Source organism: Chionomys nivalis, chromosome 10 (genome assembly GCF_950005125.1).
Source record: "Chionomys nivalis chromosome 10, mChiNiv1.1, whole genome shotgun sequence".
NCBI classification, from domain to species: domain Eukaryota; kingdom Metazoa; phylum Chordata; class Mammalia; order Rodentia; family Cricetidae; genus Chionomys; species Chionomys nivalis.
Window position 1 is genome coordinate 76040616 of NC_080095.1, and position 22898 is coordinate 76063513.

Sequence of the window (22898 nt, forward strand, 5' to 3'; positions counted from 1 at the left end):
TATGTGCACCTCAAGGACTTTTACACTTATCTGAGGTGTAAAGGGAGCCAGTCAGTATGACCAGAGATTATGAGGAGGAGAGTGTTGTTCTTCAAATAAGAGAGAACCAGCATGCATAGAACTGGGACAGCCTGCTCAACAGGCAAGATGAATAACAATAACAATATAACAATAAATCGTAGTCGGCAAGGATAAGAGTGTGGAAGCCCCCCTTGAAAGAGCACAGCACATTAACACAACCCCTCCCCCACTCCTGTCTTTAAACATGAAGTCTAGATCTTCACCCTGTTTGGACCACTGGAAATTTTTAAGTGGGTGAGTCAAAATACCCAAAGATGTTTTCTTTTCCTTCTATTTCTGAGGACAGTCAAGGACTCTGAGAACGCTTTCAACTCAACAGGACTTTGAAAGAATTATCAAAACCAGAGCTAAACAAACAAGGAAACACACACCAAAGCCAGATTTAAAACCCTAAACAAGCCGGTTTCAAGTCCGAGTGCTGATTAGCAAGTCTTCGAATGATTAGCTCAAGTGGAATACTAATTATAGTTCAGCTCTTTGAGCTTTTAGCTAGAATAGAGTCTATCTGGCATCTCACGCGGCAGCTTACCTGTAATCTAACAACCTCTCCATCAGCCGAGTGACAGTGGCGATTAATGAAACACCACTTTCCCTCCATGTTTCCCGCTCAATTTTCTTTAGTAGACTGGAAGAGAAGGAACCCAGGGCATTTTCAGCATTTATTTTTATCAGTCACCATGACAACCATTTTACTTTCATCAGTACCTTAAATGCCTTAGCAACCACGGCAACATCTGACAAGTAGCACAATTTGCAAACAATGTCTTACCTAGGGTAGGGACCAAATAGTGGAATTCTAATCCGGGAAGCATTGACAAAGCAAATCGATTTTCAGATTATCCAAGTCATACAATATGAACACATGCAAGTAATCATGCTTTCAAATACACACCAGCACCTCACAGCTCAAAGGCATTTACCCCTAGCTGCTCTGTTAGGCTGACAGAGACTGGTGCCTTGCCACAGTAAACAACAGCGCGGAAGCGATCACAGGAGTCCCTCCAAGTTTACTTCTAAGTAAAGAGCTGGCTTTAGCCCCATAGAAAATGTTTTCCTACCTCTCAGTGGAATGCATCTTCACCCAAGCAATTCTGCTGCAATGCAACCGCTACAGGAAAATCCTTGTGCAGACGGTATGACGTTTTGCGTTTTTCTCCCTTCCCTTAACATCTGCCCACTCAATACATATTGTACTATCTGTGCACTCACTCAACGGGTTCATTCACTTGGCCATTAATCACAGAGGATTTCCTAGGCGGTTGTTACAGCAGATTGATGACGAGCGCCCGAGCCACGTCTCTCCTCCTACATCTCTCCTAATCCTAAACACCTTGGAGCAGAGGCACGGTGTCAACACAAGCAATGAAAGCCATCATGAGGAGGACCTGATTGGCTTTCACTCCTCTCTGCCAATCAACAGCGTACTTGGTGAAGGCTTCCCAACTGAACTTCCCCCAAAATAAAAGAACACAAGTGTGTGGCATCAGCGTACTTCCTTACCCCTCCTATTTCAGTGATCGTCATTTCTGTCCAAAACCTTTATTCTCTTGCATATTAATTTCAAAAAGGAAGTGTCTGTGTATGTACGTTTCTTATATGTAACTATATCTTATCTGCACTTAGTTGCAAAAACACAGGAAAGGGGACTTATTTTGATAAAGGTCTATGGCTATATTATCTTCCAATTTTCTTCCCATCCCCACTTTTTTTTCTTGTTATTGTCAACCAAGTACCCAGTGTTCTGTCTTTTCTCTATGTCTGTTTTCTGTTACATGATATGTTTCACCGATTTTAAACTGTTATCTAGATTAAGAGTGGGCTGTTCAGAGGGAGACTACACACAGAAGGTGTGGGCCTTGCCCTTTCTGATCCTCCAGGAGAATCTTCTTAGTTTGTTTAAATAGATTTTCACTTAAAGCCTCTCAACGGCACCTGCTTAGAGTGGAAGGGGAGAACTGACATTGAACCAAGCTCTTACATCCTGCCAAATCATGCAGGATGCTGCAGAAATTTCCCCAAGTGACAGCCTACACCTCATATACTCAGAGGCCAAAAAACAAGCAACTCAAGTTAAGTAAGAATTCTAAAAATATACAGAGGCTTCATTTCTGACTCTCATTAGTCTGCAGCTTCCTGATATAGTCAGAAATCAGAGCTATAGCATCCTGCATAAGAGGCACTGCTCTGCCTCTGCATACCCTGCTCCCTTCAGTGACTCGGGACCAAATGTCAGAACCAAGTCTAGGGCCTCGCTCATCTGCATCCTTAGCCAGGCTTACTCCTTCATTTGAGAATCCTTCTGCCTTCCTGCTCACCTTATACAACCTACTGTGGGACAATGGTCTTGTACCCTGTAAAGAGTTGTCACTTGTATTAGTTTAATAAAATGCTGATTGGCCAGTGGCCAGGCAGGAAGTATAGGCGGGGTGACCAGAATAGGAGAATTCTGGGAAGAGGAAAGGCTCAGTCTGCAGTCGTCACCCAGATTCAGAGGAAGCAAGATGAGAATATCTCACTAATAAAAGGTACCAATCCACATGGCTAACACAGACAAAAATTGTGGGTTAATTGAAGATGTAAGAGTTAATAAGAAGCCTGAGCTAATAGGCCAACCTGTTTATAATTAATGTAGACCTCTGTGTGTTTCTTTGGGACTGAACAGCTGCAGACTGGGCAGGACAGAAAGTTCTATCAACATAACCCAAGGAGAGTATCAGCATAGGAAGGAATCATTCCAGATAACTTGAGTGGACCTGGTTTCTTTTCTCCAGGTCTGTCCCTGTGCTCTTGGGCTGGGAGTATCTTGAGAACCCGTCTCATAAGTAAGGGGCAGTTTATCGCAAAGCTTTTCTGGGTTTTGCAATGGTCCTCTTCCATGAAACGGAGAGCAGGCAGGTCAGACCGCAGAACAGCTAGATGACCTTGCTCACCGTGAAGGAAATGGGGATGGTAGCTCGATTTTCAGTCTGTCTTTCCCTATCATACGAGGATAGGCCGAGAAGACTGTCCTGCCATAGACACTCTTCTTCAACAACCCAAACAGCAGGAAAAAAAAAAAAGATTTGGATACTCGAGGCACGGTTATAGAGCTAGCCTTCCAAATCCAGGCAGTGATGGGACAGGCAATCATGGGGAATCATTTGGTGTTCCGCTGGACCGGAAAGAAGCAAAGCGTCTTCCGGGCTTCCCTCGTCTTGTTGAATTTTATGAAGTTTTAGACGTGAATTCAGAGCAAAGAAACCTCTATTCAATAACAGCATGCCTTCCTGATTCATAACATGTGTGGCACCTCACTGTGATTACACTAACTTGCTGGAATTGTTTGTGCAAAAATAACTTTATTGTTCCCTGAAATGCACCTACATTTTCACTTTCTTTTCCGGGACAAGGGAGGAATGTGATTGAATTGTCACTTTAGATTTATTTTATTCCCAAGACGCCGACTATAAAAGCATTAAAATATTTAGAGTTTTTAAATTTTTTATTTATTTATATTATATTCTAGTAATAAGTTAAAATTCAACAAGAGAATAAAAATTTCCATTGAACTAATCAGGTCCCTTAAAATAGCCCTAATTATAGAGGCTTAATATCTTAATTATTACTTTGATTCCAATGTCAAGGCACATCTTCTAGTTCAAAGTCATATTTATATAAAAGCAACCCAAACTGCAAGCTATCAGGCCCTTACTAAAGCAGATAAGAGGCACTAAAGAAAGAGAGCATGCATTTATTAATGCTATGAGTTCATTATAAATAATTAATCACAAATCTCAAGGGGCTCATTCCACTGAGCACTTCGGTAGTTTAGCTCTTTGTTCTAACCAAGGACCAGTAACTAAAATGAAAGCATCTTTCAAATATAACTTATTGTGTTGGGGGAGGTTTTAATCAGAATTCTTGCTAAACTCCAGCTGTCATGAAAGACAGACACTTTGTGCCCAAGAATGAATGAGGGCTTGGTGACTAATTAATACAAGTTTTGGTTTAATTACAGATTCAAAAGAAAATGGCACTCAGGGTTCAGACTCTGTTTTGTCATTCACCACCACCATATGAAATCTCTGCAGCCCTTCCTGGATTTTCCTTTCTATAAAATTTTCCTGAAAGCTTCAGCAACGATTGTAAATCAGACCAGCTAAAGACTCCCCAAACTACCAACCATAGACAGATAGCATCCTTAAAACATATACATTCATTTTTTCACTGTTGCTCCTTAACAATCCTATAATGAACTTGAATCTTGCGTTTGGTTATCAGTACCACGTAGGTAATGGTTGGATATAAATAAAAAAGCAGGTGTTTTTTATTCAGGGAAATGTATTATTTTTGCACTCTGGAAAGAAATGCCCAAGCTCAGCAAGATGATTTTCCCTCTTAAAATAAACCACATTATAGAAATAGTAGGTTTGAAAATGACTAAGATCCACAGGATCATAAAGAAAGCAAACACCAGCTGGGAAATCCCAAGTACTGTGACGTCCTCATGCCTCAGTTCTGGCTATTTGGACACAGTGAGTTCATACATAATACAAGCAATCCCTGCCATGACCGTGATCATAGCTGAGATGACCCCAAGGCCCCTGCACAGAACTCCATTCTTCTCCCTCTATTCTCCTTGCAAATCCCAAACACCGAAGTCACTGGGAATGACTTGCTTTGGTGACCTTCTAATAGGAAGCATTTAGGAAGCATTTCATAATTTAATAATCCCGAGCAAATGGCCGGCATCTACGTTTAAAGCAGGTGCAGAACATCAGGCACAAGCTAAGTTCATTGTTGAAACGGCAAATCAGCCAGGGTAATGCTTTGGAGAACACAGTATACAAATGTTATAATCACACCCTTTCTTCGTCTCCCACTCATAAAGCTCCTTAGAATCATTATCTCGTAACAATGGTCTTATTTTCCCTGAAAGTTATCAAGCATGGCAACCGGGAGCTTTGTTATGCAACACAGGCGGCCTGTCCTAATCTGAGGTTAAAATAAGGAGATGTGTCTCCTCATCAGCATAATAAGATCCACTTGCTAGAGTTAGGCAATTATCCTTTACTTCACTCTCTATGAAGACAAAGCCCTCCTGTGAGACCCAAGCTGTCTCCGCAGCTCTCATCTACTGCGGTGCAGAACGGCTCAGGACAGACACCAGATGTCCTGAGCAGAACCGACTGGAGAGAAACACTCTACTCACATACTGTTGAAGAGCTCACGGTAGGTTTCATCACCTTTGCCCTCCGACATCAGGCTATCCAATTTGTCAATTAGCTTGGCTTCCACCTGAAATACACCCAAATATTACTCTCTGTCCCCCCACTTCATGGGGAAGATTCATTTAGGCAAATTGGAATGTATTTTTTTATGGCGGGGAAAAGCTGTAGTACGCTTTGTGAAACTGACATTGTTCGCCATGGTTAACAGCAAGCCTCCCTATGAAATTCTAGGGGGCTGATTTTGATGCGGTTATCATGACTTCATACTCCTGCCTGGTTAGTTTTCCATGCTGCCAAAGACAGCATCTATCTATCTGTGATCCCGACATAAATGTTAGCAACCCAATTTAAACATTTTAATTCCTTTTTTAAAAAAATTTTGTTTTTGTTTTTGTTTTTCGAGACAGGGTTTCTCTGTGGTTTTGGAGCCTGTCCTGGAACTAGCTCTTGTAGACCAGGCTGGTCTCGAATTCACAGAGATCCGCCTGCCTCTGCCTCCCAAGTGCTGGAATTAAAGGCGTGCGCCACCACCGCCCGGCAAAATATTTTCTTTTTATAAAGATTTATTTATTATGTATAGTGCCTGAATGTATGTCTACAGGCCAGAAGAGGGCATTATATCCCATTACAGATGGTTGTGAGTCACCATGCGGTTGTTGGGAATTGAACTCAAGACCTCTAGAAGAATAGCCAGTGCTCTTAACTGTTGAACCATCTCTCCAGCCCTCAGTTCCTTTTTTAGGGACTATAAAAAACTGGCAAATCCTAGTTCTTTTCTCTTTACATCACTATATCTGAGAATATCAGCAAACTAACACGCCCAAATACATTAAATGAAATCTTTAATGTGTTTGAGGTTTGTTTTCTTTCCTCAGACAGTTCGAGGTTGCGCTCAGTCTTCACTGAAGTTGAGAACTCATCCTCGCCCTGTGCAGATGGTAGACCCACAGAAATATTCTAAGTAAGCAGTAAGCAGAAGGCGATAGAAAGGACGTATTTCTTCAAAACTGTAGTCAAAACATTTACATTTTCAAGGATGTAAATCCTTTATAACTTGAATATCAGGAAGGGAACAATTTCCCTTCATCTATACGAGGCAAGAGGAAAGAGAAAATGGTAACCTTTAGGCAGAGTTAAAGTGATTCGGGCTTGGGATGAATATTCAACTTTGTCAAAGGACTGAGCTCAATTACCCCTTTAAGCCAGATGTCAATCAAGAGATGAAGAGAAGGGGGAAGGAAAGTGGACTCCCCTACCAAGCACAGTTTGTTCTCAGCCTTTTGCTCACCCATTAGCTTTCGTGAAAATAAATGTATAAACAGATACAAGTGAATTGCCCACACTTTTGGCAATAGGAAAAATCTATGCATGCAATCAAATTGCTTATAAGAGCTGGCAAGCACTTTCCTGAGGCTTGAAGATGGACTCATGTAGAGTGTGAAGGAGGGCCACATCCCGTGGGCAAGCAGGCTTGTGCAGCCGCTGTGTGAGTGCATGCTTCTCCTCCTTCCCCCAACCTGGACCTGCAAAAGTGGCTGATTCTTTGCAGATATAGCTTTGCAATGAGGATGTCTGTCTTTCTTCCAAACGGTAGCAGCCCTATTAACTTAAGTCAGTGCGGAATGATAGGTTCATCCCCTCGGAATTTCCTTTGTGAGATTTCCCCACTGTTCTCTCCTTCAAATTAATTTTCAGTGCTCCAAGCGAAGAGCAATAAAACACACTGTGAGTCAAATGCTGAAAGCGAAGTCATTCACCAAACACAATGTGTAGACCACTGAGAGCTCAATGGTTTAAAGAATCATTAACCTTCCGATTCCTCTGAGCCGTGTCCGGCTGGGAGCAAACAACCCTCTGTAAATTCTTAAATACAGATCTGGTAAGGCAAGCAATTTTTTAGCTGAAAAAAATGAAATGGGGTCTCAAGGGTTTCCTGGAGGCACAGGACAATAGGAAGTCAGAGAGATGTTTCTAAGGGGATCAGGAAGCCAGAGAGATGAATCTAAGGGGAACAGGAAGGCGTAGAGATGTATCTTAGGTGAACAGGGAGCCAGAGGGATGTATCTAAGACAAACAGGAACTCAGAGAGATGTATCTAAGGTAAACAGGAAGCCAGAGAGATGTATCTAAGGCTCCATGGTGCCGGCAGGACAGGTTCACCTGGTTCTGAGTCCTCTGGACTCAGTGTTCATTTCCCCACTTAGGGTTGTACTGGCGGAAACTGGGAGGCGCCAAAGGGAAGCTCTCTGTCATTTCTGGTGAGCGCCACTGCCTACCTGTTTAAAGTTGCCACTCCTCCTCTGCTCCCAGTCCATCATGTCATGAAAAATAGGAATCATGACATTCCGAAGATCTGGCTGCGGTATCAGGGTGACTTCTAGGAAGGGGCCAATCAGGGCAGGGATGAAGTGAAGTTTGTGTTCTCCTAAAATAAGCAAAATATTTGAGTTTCAGCATGTTTAGTCTTAATAAGGTTTCAAAAAGATTACTATTTTAAAATTTAGTTAAAACAATTACTATAGTTGGAAATACTCAACTATAATTTTATCCCCGGATAAGAAAATAACCCGTGGCATACAATTAAAATGACAGAAATTGGAATATTTTTTATTGTACCTTCTTGTAAAAACATTAGAAGCTGTTATTAAAAGTGAGGCTGAAGAAAAACACAACTGAACTTTCCCAACATAATTCAGTGTGTGAAAGACAAGGCGAGACTATACAGGAGTATTCCACGGCGTAAGAGGAGTCTGGAGAGATGCTTCAGTAGCTCAGACCATCAGAAGCCACATGGTGGCTCACAGCCTTCTAGAACTGCAGTCCCAAAGAGTCTGATGCTTTCTTCTGGCCTTTGTGGGTACCAGGTACACACAAGGTACATAGAAATAAAGGTAAGCAACACCTCTACCCCCAACACACACAGACACACACACACACACACACACACATCTATACTAACTGAGAAACTACCCCTAAGGTAATCACAGCTGTTTTCTCTGGGTTGTAAAACTGCAAATTATACAAGGAAAACTGGATTCTGTTTATTTTTTAAAGAAAAAATAAATAGGCTAAACAAAAGTCTAAAAGCAACCTCCTCAAAGCCTTCAACTATTTTCCAAAAAGATTAAAACATAATGATATTGAACTTCTACTGGCGTGCAATCAAATACTAGGTAGTCGTGATTCAGAGAAGAGGTGGCCAGGCAGCAGCAGGGACACAGTGACGATACACAGGGTAGGCCTGAAGTCTATCAGTCTATGTTAGATTTCACAGAGAAGTTCCTATGTTGATAGTAACAAAATGACATGCCATTGATGATGCATTCTTTTTCTGTATCATGGTTAAAAGCCTGTGATGCTGAGGCACCTCCCTAGAATGCCTAGAACAAGTTCAGAGGTCAGGCTGAAGGTGGCTGGCTTCATGAAGAACATCAATTTTGTCTTTAGGGACAAATCGCAGAAACGTTTTTCTGATTTGTTCTATGGCAGGGTTCTTACTCTTTCCTATGCTCAGATCATGCGCACTATCTCCTATCATGATGAGACTCTCCCTACCCCAGAAACACAGAGGGAATACTACGTGGAGCTGAACATTTTAGTCTATGTTAATACAAGCTGCAGGGTTTCCAGGATACTCCTGGGAGAGAACAGAGGTGTTCAATATATTCCCTATGTACCCCGTGATCCCTTTAGGTCTCTGCTTTCCTGGATAGGACACTATCTTTGGCAAAATCAAACTGTTACATGATCATAAATAGAAGCAGAGGGGAAAATTGAAATGAGTCCCTCTTTCCAGAATATGCTATGGCAGGTGACAGATTACGAGTTTAGATGAGAGCTTGCAAATCTGGGGAGTCACAAGACAATAACAAGTACTTTCTTTTAGCATGGATATGTGCTTTATATTTGTTTCACTAATTCCGTCATTAATCTATTTTATTCATGGGCTCAACAAATGGGAATGCCCATATTAACTGAACAATCTATTGCTTACAAATGTAAAACATAACAAACATTGAGGCTACTGCAGAGATGCAGATCTAGTATCAAGGACCATCAAGAATGATGGTCCAGCTCGTTTGACCTAAGGAAACCAAGGAAAGATGCTTGGACAGGTGCTGTGGAATATTAGCTTAATTATGTAAAGATGTATTACATTTGTTTAGGCTGTGGAATATTAGTTTAATTATATAAAGATGTGTTACATTTGTTTATGCTACAGAGTATTACTTTAACCGTTTGTTTAATGATTTAAAGATGTGTTGCTGTTTCACCTTGCCTGCCTAGGACACCTGATTGGTCTAATAAAGAGCTGAATGGTCAACAGCAGGGCAGAGAAAGGATAGGCGAGGTTGGTGGTAGAGAGAACAAATAGGATGAGAAATATACGGGGAAAGGAAGAGAGAGAGGAAAAGGAGAAGTCAGAGGTCAGCCAGGGAGGAAGCAAAAAATAATACATACAGAAGGAAGGAAAGAAAAGTAAAAAGCCCCAAGACAAATGTAGATAAAGAGAAACAGATTAAATTAAGTTAGAAAAGCAGGATAGAAACAAACTAAGCTAAGGCTGGACACCCATAACTAATAATCATTCTCTGTGTCATGATTTGGGAGCTGGTTAGTGGTTACAGACAGGCTACTTCACTGGGCTGGGGAATAAGCAGCAGCTGGCCTAATATATGAACAGAAGGTACACCTGGAAACATGGGCAGTAAGTCATATCTGCAAGTGTAGCAGAGGTCAGGGAGAAATTACCAATAGTGTCCTGGTTTATATACCATGTTGGATCGGAGAGGGGGTGTAAATCTTCAACTGTGTTTGTGTAGGTGCTTATTGGGAAAACTGATGATAGGTTATAGTACTTTGACCCCTCAAATACCAGGCATAGTAATAGGGACAGGAGGCCAGATTTGAGGGACATTCTCCTGGCCTATTTTACTACTAAATGAGACCACCTTAAAGCAGGAGTAGAAACTAGTTTCAGATGGAGAAAGGACAATGCCTGAAAGCTTCTGCTTAAAGCCCTATTGAAACATTCTCATGTGCACATACCCTATCTACTCCCAAAAGTCAGATTTAGGGCTCAGGAGCCTTGCATGATTGTCATCGATAAATAGGGATTGACATCATCGAATGAATGAGATCATTTAGGGAAAGAAAGAACGGGGGTGTGTGTGGGAGTTCCTGAATACAGAAGTATAGGACAAGAGGAGGCACCAGCTAAAGGGATGGTGGGTCGGTATGCTTCTAGACAAGAGAAGACTTCTGAAAGTCGAGAGGGACTAGAGCACCAAGTGTGGTGACTCACTAACAATTTCAGCCAACTTGCAAGCACTCACTCCATGGCAGGCGGGCTCTGGCCGCTCTCCATGAATAATTCCATTCATTTGCCATGATGACTCTAGGCAGTAGGAACTGCCACCCCCAAAGAGGAAACAAAAATCTTGGGCTTTAAACAACTTACCCCAAAACCCTTAACTAGGGATTAGGGTGACTAGCTTTTAGATCCACCAATCAGGCTGGTTCGAGTTTGAAATGGCTGTCCTATGGACGGAACCAACATAGGCTTTTCGGCTTAGCCGAAGAGTAATATGAAACTAAGTCCAGATACAAATCAAAAAAACATTGAGGAGGCAAGTATCACAAACCTATCTCTCTGAAGTTGAAGTTGCTGGAGGTCAAGGTGAAACCAAAGACAAGACTCACTGGAGAGAGGAATAAGCAAAAGCTTTTCTTTTCACTGAGAGTACCCAACATTCTTGCTCTTCTGGGCAGCATCCCAGCTTTGGGAATAGCTCCTCATCTGTCATCCCACAGTTAGGTATAACAACCTCCTATATTCTGGCCTCAGGACAAGCAAGTATAATATTAGTCTTGCCCCAAACCAGCTTCATCTCTAAGACCAATATGTGGCCATTAAGGAGTTTTCTAGAAGGGGCTTTAAGAAGCAAATATGTTTCAAGTCTTCAGAAACCATTTTACTACTGAATGGAGACAGTCCTTCTGAGACTAAGGTTAGCACTCAGAGTGAAGAATAGCTAAGACATAGTGAGCCTCTCTCTAAACACCCATGCCTAAAGCCAGGTCTACCAGTAGGCCTCCTAGCTATACAAGAGACCATGCATTTCTCAATACAAGGTGAATCTGGGACTTTGGGATTTACTTTGTCAAACACAACCTGTAGATTTCTGATGAGCCAGCTAGAGTGTGAATGTTTGTTCCCTCAAATACCTTGTGAGCAGTATCTTGCCTGCTTACTAGAGACCAGAATCACATCAGGAGGAAGCAAGAAGGCAGTAGCATCTTGAATTCTGTCAGGATTTCAACTTACCTGGGTGGTTTCCTAGACAGAGGCCACTGGTTTGAACTTTCTTCTATCTTGGGGCTACCTAGAAGGCTTCATATCATAAACTTTCTAGCAGTAGTAATAATGCATTTGAGGCTTTCCCAATACCTGCCTCAACTATGGCTAGATGTCCTTACCCTTTCATGTGTTTGGAGGGCCCTACAGGACAGAGATCCTCATGGTCTCTACTGTCAACACACAGAAGACTGACGTATTTGCCAGGCCCTTTCTTGGGGATCGAGAGCACCACATGGACCTCACATGGTCAGGGAATTAACCCTTCATCATAACTGGGAGTCATGTTGGTTCTGTCTTGTGTTTAGTTTCAGTGTGAATTAAAGGGCTTAACCGGGGGCTGGAGAGAGGACGCAGCAGTTTTAGGACTTGCTCTTACAGAAGGCATGTGCTCAGGTCCCAGCCCACACATGTGGCCCACAGCATCCATAACTCCAGCTCCTGGTGTCTGATGCCTTCTTCCGAGCTCCAGAGCACCAGGCACACACATGGAACACATACATACATGCAGGCAAAACACCCATACACAAAAATGAAACCAATAAATCTAAAAACAATTGACACAGTGCTTTAAAAAAGGGCTTTAAGAATAGAAGCCCAGTCCTGGATACAATCCTTTGTCCTTTGTCTTATGAAAGCCCCTTTTTATATCACTGAAGTCACAATACAGCCCCATCTTGCCTCACAGAGATTCCATCAATGGTAACTGTTTTCCACCGTCTTTATTTTGTTATTAACTAGTTGATGTGTGTGTATGTGTGTGTGTGTGTGTGTGTGAGCGCACGCGTGCACCACATGTGGAGGACAAACGACAACACCCAAGGGTCTATTCTCACCTTCACTACTTAAGTCCAAGTCTCTGGACTCAGGCTCTCAGGCATGGTGGCAGAGACTTTTGCGTGCTGAGCCACCTCCTTTGGTATCTTTAAATCTTATCCATACCCACAAATGCATAAGGAAGGAACTTGTAGCTTCTCCTCATGTATTCCTACCTGTATTTCTGACCCAGATATTCCTTTGCTTTTCCAAAAGACTGTTTCGTTTTCCTCAGAACAGCAAGGATGTCTCAAGAGAAACTTTCTTATTAATGTAAATTTGTATATATTCCAAAACACGAGTCTCCTAAGATAGAAATGCCTGCACTGTTTCCCCTTTTCTCCTCTACTCTTCTGACAGTCACATTTCAGGCAGGTAGCTAGCAGCTGCAGTTTGCAATTCCTTTCCTTGGCTATTTCTATCAGGGCAGAAAGCAGAATCCGACACAAGCGCTCTTACTGTCATTTGTAAAAGTCAAAATCTACTGTTTATCTGAGCTGCAAGAGAGAAACAGAGGAAATGGAGAAGACTCCCATGTGTGCATGGCTGGGGAGGCTGGGGAGCCCTAAGGCTTCATGTGTGATGCCCCACCAAGACCCTGCCCAGGACCAGGCTATAGGGCGCAAGGTCCAGCTACCTTACAGGTACAGCCCTGGGCTACCTCCACACTATACAGACACCAAATGGATGCACAGCTTCTGGCTATGTGTGTGGGGAGGGGTACAAGCCAGAGAGAGAATGCAACCTAAACTCACATTTCAGCCTGCCCAGATAGTTCTCTCCTAGTGAGTTAGCAGAAGGTGACTGAGAGCCACTGTGGTGTTGATTTCGTTTTTTGTTTTTTTCTTCATGTTTTAAAATGTATTTATTTGTTATTTAATTTTGTTGTTCAAACATTGTGCCAATTGAGCTACAAGCTCTGGCCTAAAACCATATCTTTAAATACATGCCTATTTGTATAGTTTCCTTGACTGTATGCCTCTTATTTATTCAGTTCAGATATTAGATAGGTATCGAGTTGTCTTACCCTTGTACATTCTGCAAACTTCACTTTTAATCTTCCTCGAGTCTGCCATTCACTCACCTCTAAAGTGGAGATCACACCTACTGCACACTTACTTATTTATCACTATTTGATTGGGCGTTTTTGAGTGTCCTTTAAAAATATATCTACCATTTTATAACCAAATTTTCTTCTTTTAAAAATATTTCATTGGCTGGGGTCCAGGACAGAATAAACAAGAGACAATGAGCGGAGGCCCAGCATTCCTGACCGTGGATGCTATGTGACCAGCTGCATCACACTCCTGTTGCCGTACCTTCCCTGCCACCACGATGGACTGTAGCTCCAAGGCTGAGCCCAAACGATCCTTTCCTTCCTGAAGATGCTTTTGTCGAGTATCTCATCGACAGCAACAAGAAAATGACTAGTCATGGTGGTTCTTCCCACCTTGAGTAACTCAACACAAATTCCCTCAGAGACGCGCCCAGAGAGCTGTCTGTCTCTCGTGAGCTAATTTGTTTGTTCCGTAATAAAATGTGTAGAACCTTTAAAAAAAAATATTTCAATGTACTCACAAGACAGAGACAAGTTAAGTCAAACCTCACATGAAGACCATCTATCTTCCATCATCAGACCTCACAGCACCATCCAGCCTCCATCAGACCTCATATGGACACCGTCCAGTCTCCGTCAGACCCCACATGAACACCGTCCAGCCTCCGTCAGACCTCTCATGGACACCGTCCAGCCTCCATCATCAAACCTCACATGAGCACTGTCCATCCTCCGTCAGACCACACATGAGCACCGTCCACCTTCTATCACAATTGGAATTTTCATTAATTTGTGTTCTAACATTCTGCATAACTTTATTCTCTAGAGAGTTTTGAAGCAAGCCTGAAACATAGCATCTCACCACTGCACCAATCAGAAAGCGTCATTAGTAGACACGGCACTTTATGAATGTGGGGTCACAATGCCTTTATCATGGTAACACATTCAACCATTGATTTCTTAAATTAACTAAAAACAGAACTAATCTTCAAACTTCCCTGTGGTCTTGAGTATGCATTTTACAGCTTCCATTTTGGTTACAGTTCAAACAAAGCTCACAGACTACATTCTTCAGACAGGGGAGAAGTAGAGAGCAGCCACACTTGGGTCTTGATCATGCAGTAAGGCTTCAGGGTAGCCTTATCGCTGAAAACACACTTTGAGAGTGTAGAGCATGAGCAAACCCAGTCAGGTCCCCAAACAAACCCCTGCCGAATCAGCAGAGCAGAATGTGGGGTCATGTACAGCAGCGACTTCACTTCACTTAACTGATTCCTGTATTCCTAAGGATTTGTGTGTGTCCCCACACCTAGCTGCCAGCCACACAGTCTTATCTGAGGTGTCTGGGGTGCCTTATACTTGGACTGGAGGGGTTTTGTGCTTATGTAGAGGGAAGTCCAGTCGTTCTACAATGGGTACAGGATGCTTTGTTTGCATATGTGGAACACGTGCCCACCGTGTTTAGTAAGGATGGGAATTTATCTAAAAATAGAAAGTAGAAACTTTGCAGCAAATCGAAGGCCACCTGCGCAGCCAGCTGGCAAGGATGACCTCCACACAGATCACCTCACTCTTTCAAGGGCACACACAAAGTGGACAAAATTTGGAGGGTAATGAATAACTCCCCCCCCATTGACAGAACAAAATTTTATTTCTTTAATTTAGAAAATAAAGATATGGAGGAATAACGCATTTAAGAACAGGTGTTCACTTATCTCCAGTTGGTCCTTATTCTTCAAAAATAACTTATGAAAACCACAATGCAATGTCGCTGCACACCCACTAAACGCGTAGAAGTTGGAACCCTTGTGTTCTGTTGATGATGATAGGAACCAGGACAAAATTATGGAAGGAGCATGTCAGTTCCCCCCCAAAATGAAAAATACGATTAGGACAAGATCCGGCAGTTTTGCTTCTGAGCATCAGCCCCTGAGAAGAGAAAGCAGGATCTCAAAGCCCTGGATGCGATGTTCACAAAAGCATAGCCCCCAGTAGCCCAAGGCGGGAGCAGTCCACGTATCCAAGGACAGAGGCACGGAGAAGGCCAATGTATCACACAGCAACAGAGAAACACTGCCTTCTCTCCAAAGGCGAGCAAGTTCTCACTCCTACATGAAACACGGGTGAAGTGAGTGGCAGGAAGACAGAGGCTGAACTGTCTCACACACGTGACATAACGTGTAAAACACTCAGAAGGCTGAGGTTGGGGGGTGACGGAAGTTTTTGTTTACTGGTCATTTTTTTTTTATTAGCCTACAAAGACTTAGCTTTGAATACTGTGTTTTTCAAACAAAAAAACTGATTCCCCACTTCCTTCCCCTCCTCTTCCTTCCCTTGTGCCCTCCCCACCCCAGGACCTCCTTTGCCACGGTAACTCGGTGTTCTAAGACAGGAGTTCTGGAAATGGATGGTGGAGGTTACAATGGACTGGCAATGTGAGCGCACTTCATATGATTCAACACTGAAAAATAGTTAAGACTGTAAATTTATGCAAACATATATTAGGTTTTAATTAAGTCATGAGGACACTGCATCGAATGGGCCACAGGAGCCAGAGACAGCAGCACAAACGCCAAAGTCTCACTGTCAGAGCCTGACCCTGCTCTGCGGGAACCTGCTCTCTGCGCCCTGTTTACACGCTAGGTCCACAGACAACAGAGACCGCTTCTGTTCCCTTGTTCCCATCAGACTCCCCCAGTTCTGCATCTGAAGCACAAATTGTCATAGCCACCGATCTGCTCTAGTTAAGGTCGAACTGACCGCTTTTGGAGCCTGCTTGCTCAAATGCTCCAAGAAAGAGAGAGGCTAAAGGAAAAGAAATCTGAATTCATGGTGGGCTTGATATGCACTAGGTTTTAAAGTCCTCTATGTAAATGTCATTAAAAAGCACATTTAACGCTATAAATTGTTATGCAATTTTAGAATGATAAAAGCATTTCTATAAGCACACAACTGGATGTCTACTTGTCGCAAAGCTGTGGTGGAAAGTAGCACTGGTAGGCAGGACGGTGGTACACACCTCTAATCTCAACACTCAGGCAACCGAGGCAGGACAATTGTGATTACGGGCTAGCCTGGGTTACAGAGCGAGCCTTTCTTAAACACAAAGAAGTCAGAGACAAAACCAAAATCAAAATGCAGTGATTAATCTTGGACATTAACTTTATTAAACTGAGAGATGCCTAAGACATGATTGGGGAAGCACACCTCTGGGGACATCTTTCTCTAGAGATGACAAACAGGGAAAGACTTGTGGGAGTGGAAGAATCACACCCTAGGTCAAGGATATCCCTCATGGTAAATAGCAGTGTTCCCCTCCTTTGCTGTCCCAGTCCAGAAGACTATTCCTAGCACAATCTAGCTGTTAGGAAACAGCCATTATTCTCAACAGACAAACCCCATCGTTATGTGAGTAAAGGGGTGGGCAGGGAGAAGGGTAGGCTAGCATAGGCGGATCCTCTTTTCTGCTGCTTGGCTCCCATGAGGTGAGCAGCTTTTCTCTACCATACCCTTCCAGCATGATGATCTCTCTCACCTCCGTTTTGAAACAGTGAAGCTGACCAGTGCCAGAAGACAGCCTCTGAAATGAGAGCTAGGACATGTCTGTTCTCCGGGAAGTTATTTCTGTCAGGGTTTGCAATAAATAAAATCTAAGCTGTCCTAAAGGTGAAACATTGCTAACACATAAAACTAGGGATATAATGACTGGATCCGCAATATTAGGTTTATGTGTGAGCAGCCCAATCACCAAGTTCCAGGTGCCTTGGAAATCAAATCCCCCTCAGTCTCACGGCAGAATGGAAAACCCTTTAAAATGTGGGCAATGTTCTGGTAAAAAGTCAGGAAAATGATATAGAAAAGAAAGAACAAGCCGGGCGGTGGTGGCGCACGCCTTTAATCCCAGCACTTGGGAGGCAGAGGTAGGCGGATCTCTGTGAGTTCGAGACCAGCCTGGTCTACAAGAGCTAGTTCCAGGACAGGCTCCAAAGCAGAGAAACCCTGTCTCGAAAAACCAAAAAAAAAAAAAAAAAAAAAAAAAAAGAAAGAAAGAAAAGAAAGAACAAAGTTTTAGACTGTATACGTAAGCTACACACATCATGATGGGGATTTGTGTGTTGAAAACCACTGCTTCCTGACCTAGACTATACTCGAGACAACGAGTCTTCAGGGCCAGCACAGCAAAGGAGGGAGACAGTGCCGCTTAAGGCAGCATTGTTCTGTCGTTAGTCAGCTTCTTAAGAAGCACCTAGAAAAATCAGTTTGCTATCCTCTGCTCAGAGATTTCAGGGTCTACAGGGGAGAAAGAGAATTTGCATTTCTTGCAAGGTTCCAGGTGAGGCGAACACTAGTTGGAATTCCACTTTTGACCCCGCTGCTCTAATGAATGCCGGTATAGAATGATTGTCCGGCAGAGATTTTCTAAGCTTTCTTGATTTCCAAAGAGCACAGAAGTAATTTAGCATCCTCCCAGGAGAGGGAGAACGACTTTTGCTTTGTCATAAAGATTAACACAGAGTAGCCTATGAGATACGCCTGTTTTATTAAGTAAACTAACAACAGAGCCTAATGGATGGCCATCCCAGGCTGGGTGAAGTTGTATACAGCAATGCTCAGAGAAAACCATGGTGCTCACTCCTCTAGTAAGCCAACCAAGTCTGATATGATTTCCAAAGAGGCTCTGGGAAGAACCTCACCAGCCACCATACTTGGGGAAGCATGCCAGTACAGCACTCAACTGATGCACCACAAGGCTCAGCAGAAGGCCTTTAGAGGAAACAAAATAGACTCAGCTGAGCACGGACACTGAGCAGACGATGCTCAAGCCAAGACATTTCATGTGTTTTTTTCAGCTGGACCTAGGGACAGACCATGATTTATTCTAGCTGACCTTTCATCACTGGCTCTTATTTTTTGGATGCTAACTTGTTTTATTTTTCTGAGATCACCAGCAAGCATTTATGAATAACAAAGCTCTCCAAATTGCGGTGCATATTTGAGGGACATACGAATTCTGGGCAAAAATCACTCTGGAACAAGAAAACACATCCTGCTATTTCTAAGTTGTGCCTCAGTGAGGCCAAAAAAAGAAGGAACTCTCAGATCATTGCACAGTCACATGTCAATCACTTGAATAAACTGCAGGGGATTCAAATGCAGTAGCAGTTAATGGTACAAAAAACTTGCAAAAGTAATATGCCAAATTAAATGTTATGAATCTCCAGAAAGAGAGCTTATGCCAATGAAATTCAGAACAGTTTATTTTCCAAATATTATTCTTTTTGTGCATGCAGATCTATGCCAGCAATTTGCTGGGATAATATGCTTTCTACACTGTAGCAGATTAACACAACTGGATCTAACGGTCTCTTAGCAACTGCAGGTGCATTTAAAGGCCTTTAGTGAGACTCCTTACGATGCAGGTCAATGCAGGAAAAGGGTTTTACATGATGATGCCAGAGGCAAGCTTTCAAAAAGTTTAATCCAAATTGGTGATGATTCATAGCTTCCTTTCAGAATTCTGAAAGTTTCGGGTTGTTACAGTTTCAAGTTCTGAAAGGTTACCTCATTGCTAGAGAGTGTTCAAGGCTTAGAACATCATGATACCAGATCTCAGAACTGGTCATTAATAAGGGAAGACACAACAGTGTTGTGATGCCTCTACTAGACACCAGTGTAAAGAATCAACCTCGCTCGGTGCCACAGTGTCCATTTCTGGAGATGGCATTTTGTGAGTGAGAGAGAATTTCATCCACAGCTACTGAAAATCTCTTGACTGATTGACACACTGGCTCCCAAACGCTGCCATTGCTGAGCCGCTGTGCTACGGACATGTGACAGTCAGGAGAGGAGTTCTGCCATGCAGGCCTTCACTTCCCATCACTTACCTAGGTTCTGCCACATGCTAAAAATTTCACAACCCATGGTGACCCGCATATCACCGTACCTGAAATAGAAAATCAACACTGTTGTAATTTCCAGAACAAAGTACTTGTATTTCTCTAGGATAGAATATGTCCTTCTGAATTAAAGGCAAGACATTTGAATTATAGATGTCTAGTGAACATGTCATAGTGACCCTAAATAAAATATCCACATAAACTTATAACTTCTGGTTTCGATAATAATTTTGAATCCTGGATAGCCCTCAAGTATTAATAAGTTCAAGAATATTGAAATTCCTCTGGAAACCCTGCTCTAATGAATGCTCCACTACTTGTCATTTCCAGTGATGGCATTGTGACCCATGAACGATGGAACATCTTTAAAAGGCCATACATCCCTCATTGGTACTTACTTTTCTAGTACCTTCTTCTTTTTGGAAGGTGTGAACATCTCCAATTGCAGACACAACTGGTTTATGAAAATGACAGCAAGGTAAAAGTAGGAATCCCAGATCTAAAAGAAGAAGACGATATTTAAATACTGTTGTGCTAGAGAAACATGGCACATGAGTTGATGCAGTTCCTGACATTTGCTTCGAAAGCAGGAAAGGGATGGGAGAGAAGCCGGAGTCACTGTGTACCAGTCAGTGCTGACTACCAAAGCGTGGTTTGTGTGGAGTCATTATGCCATAGTTGCTGCCATTACATAGCACACAATTGACATTTTCTACACGAAGTAATAAAATTAAAGAAATACTCTTTGTTGGGGAATATTATTTTAAGGTGTGTGACTTCTGTTTATGCTGCATTTGTTTAACTCTGTGAAGCTGTGTTACTGTGCCTGTCTGAAACACTTGATGGTCTAAATAAAGAGTTGAACAGCCAATAGCAAGGCAGGAACAAGGATAGGTGGGGCTGGCAGGCAGAGAGTATAAATAAAAGGAGAAATGAGGAAGAGGATGAGCAAGGAGAGAGGAACACCAGGGGCCAGATACACAGCAAGCCATGGAGAAGTAAGTAAAGAAAGGTATACAAAAATAGAGGAAGACAAAAGCCCAGAGGCAAAAAGTAGTCAGGATAATTTTAGTTAAGAAAGGATGGCAAGAAATAAGCCAAGCTAAGGTCAGGCACTCATAATTAAGAATAAGCCTTTGTGTGTGATTTATTGGGAGCTGGCTGGTGGGTCCCCAAAAAGTTAAGAGTAAAACATTGCACTACAACTCCCTCTTTAGATATTGCTTAAAATCGGAGCTCTGTGGTGTAGCTGAAGGATTGATGTCTTGTTTTGCAGACAATATTCTGGGCGTCTCCACACAGCCTTAGGTACTCCATTTCTGTGTGGATTAGTATTTGGAGATTCTTTTGATGGAGAACTTGAAAAACCTGCATCTGTATCTCTGGAAATGCTAATCACTTTAAATTCACATTGTATTTTAAAATTCCCTATCCAGACAAATTTCGACTCATAAATTTTCTTATGCCAAATAAAGAATCAGAAAGACATTAGAATAAAATTTCCAGAAATAAACAGCAAAAACCATGTAGGACATATGGAGCGAAACTATGTCTCCAGTGATGTCATGTCAAAAGAAAGCTAACTATGAGAAATAGGACAAAGGATATGTGTCATCTGTATGGAGGTCTCACAAATGAAACTGGGATGTGATTGAAACCCCCAAACAAAAAATTCCACTAAAAACATTTTTAAAGGAGTGATGGTGTACCCTGGCACTGAAGTTGAAGGTCACCTGGCATGGGTACTGGGAACTGAATTTGGCTAGGAGAAGCAAGCACTCTTAACTATTGCAACCCTCTAGTCCCCTCCCCGAACAACATTCATTCGAAGAAATATAGGCACATGGCAATATTAAATTCTGCAAGAATGTACACTTGAAGGATAATTTACAAGGAGAAAGTAGTGAAGGAAAATAAATGGCAAAAGTCAGACGGCTGAAGATGTTTTGTTTTGTTTTTCAAATAGCAAACAGCAATGTGTAGATGGAGGTGTTTGCATAGCTGTGCTGAGATGTCACCCTGTGTCACGAACAGAATGCACTGACTTTTCATAGTCAGGCCTCCTCTGTTCTGTGGATGTTCTGGTTTTTGTTTGTTTGATCAAGTCCAGGTTTACTTCATGCACGCCAGGCAAGAGTGCTTCAAATTTTCATTGCATTTGTGCTTTCTGTATTTTCTAGTTGTCAGATAATGAGTTCTCACTAAATGTTTAATGTTAAATATGTTATTAAAAAACAACAGGAAACAAAGATAACGAAACAGAATCATTGTTGAGAAAGGAAGCCATAGCAGGCACTTCTGTCTACACTGTCATTTGCTTAATATAAAAAAAAGGTGTGTGGGGAGGTAATCTGGAATAGGAGAACATGCAGGAATATCACCAGTCATATTTCTGAGGTATAAAGAATCCTGCCCAGAAGAATCACACCAAGGTTTCAGAGTTTTCATAATTCATTCCCCAAACTCAAAGCTAGGGAAGTGGTCATTTTGAAATTTTTTTCTTTATTAACTCAAAAAAATAATAAAAATCTAAAACTCTAAAATAACTACACTGGAACCACAGAAAAGAAGAACAGGTATGACTGACTCCCATCAGGTTGATAGGCATTACAACAACTCTACGTGTCTGCAAATATAATAAAAAGTATCCCAACATTACACACAGCTGAAACTATATTCTCCTGAACACAAATGAAGCACCTCTCTAAGACACAGCACAGATCTCACACAGCTAAGCTGGACAGTTGTGGGCTGGATACTGACCTTATACTCAAAGTTCTCATTTAAGAAGTTCTTGCGCAGTGCATCTGAGAGGTACAGGACTGTTGTGATGATAACACTAGTGATAAAAAAGAACATACTAGAGCTGAAATTTCACATTAGTGAAAATCAGTTAGTAGACAATAAAGCACATTTAAGAGAAAATGTCCTCCAGTAAGCATGTGGATTCAAAAAGAAACTCAAACACAGAAAAAAAAATCTATTAGGCAATTTCTTCATAAAATGATACACACAGGAATATTTACAAACTCAAATAATTCGGATCTAAATATACTCATATATTGGTGGTTTATAACACTTTAAAATTAATTTCCAAAAAGAGCAAAATCACTTAATGTAAACATTACTTTCTGTATTTGATTACCATGAGTGACCGAGGGCCTAAAGATGTAGTGCACAGATAAGGAGACAGGATGTATCTTGCCTTTATTAGATGCCTTCACTCTGTTCTTTCCCATGTAAGGTGCTAGAGGACACAGAAGGACTATGGGAGGTGGAGTCACACAGGAGGCCAGGCAAGCACTAAGGAGACAATTCCTATCCAAGTGTCTATAACCCCTGTGGACCAGAGGGTCACAGCAACTCCAAGACAGAGCCATCTCCCTTGGGCAAAACATGGGGACAGCCCTATGTTCTTAGCTAAGCATGTCACACCTATATGCAGCTATATTTATCTTGCTTGGGAGAGAAAGAATTAT

At 42.1% G+C, this 22898-nt stretch overlaps 1 protein-coding gene across 3 annotated transcripts in view; it reads right to left on the reverse strand.

Annotated features, from left to right (window-relative positions):
• Dock4 (dedicator of cytokinesis 4) overlaps positions 1 to 22898 on the reverse strand; it is a 390974-nt gene that overhangs the window by 53988 nt on the left and 314088 nt on the right. For 2 of the 3 annotated variants that reach the window (XM_057782101.1, XM_057782099.1), the window contains exons 28-34: positions 22183 to 22258; positions 19818 to 19918; positions 19408 to 19466; positions 7568 to 7716; positions 5273 to 5358; positions 851 to 877; positions 611 to 706 (exon numbers count right to left, since the gene is read on the reverse strand). In XM_057782101.1, coding sequence (XP_057638084.1) covers positions 611 to 706; positions 851 to 877; positions 5273 to 5358; positions 7568 to 7716; positions 19408 to 19466; positions 19818 to 19918; positions 22183 to 22258 — 594 coding nt within the window. The remainder of the gene's footprint in view (positions 1 to 610; positions 707 to 850; positions 878 to 5272; positions 5359 to 7567; positions 7717 to 19407; positions 19467 to 19817; positions 19919 to 22182; positions 22259 to 22898) is intronic. The other variant, XM_057782100.1, reaches the window with a different exon arrangement.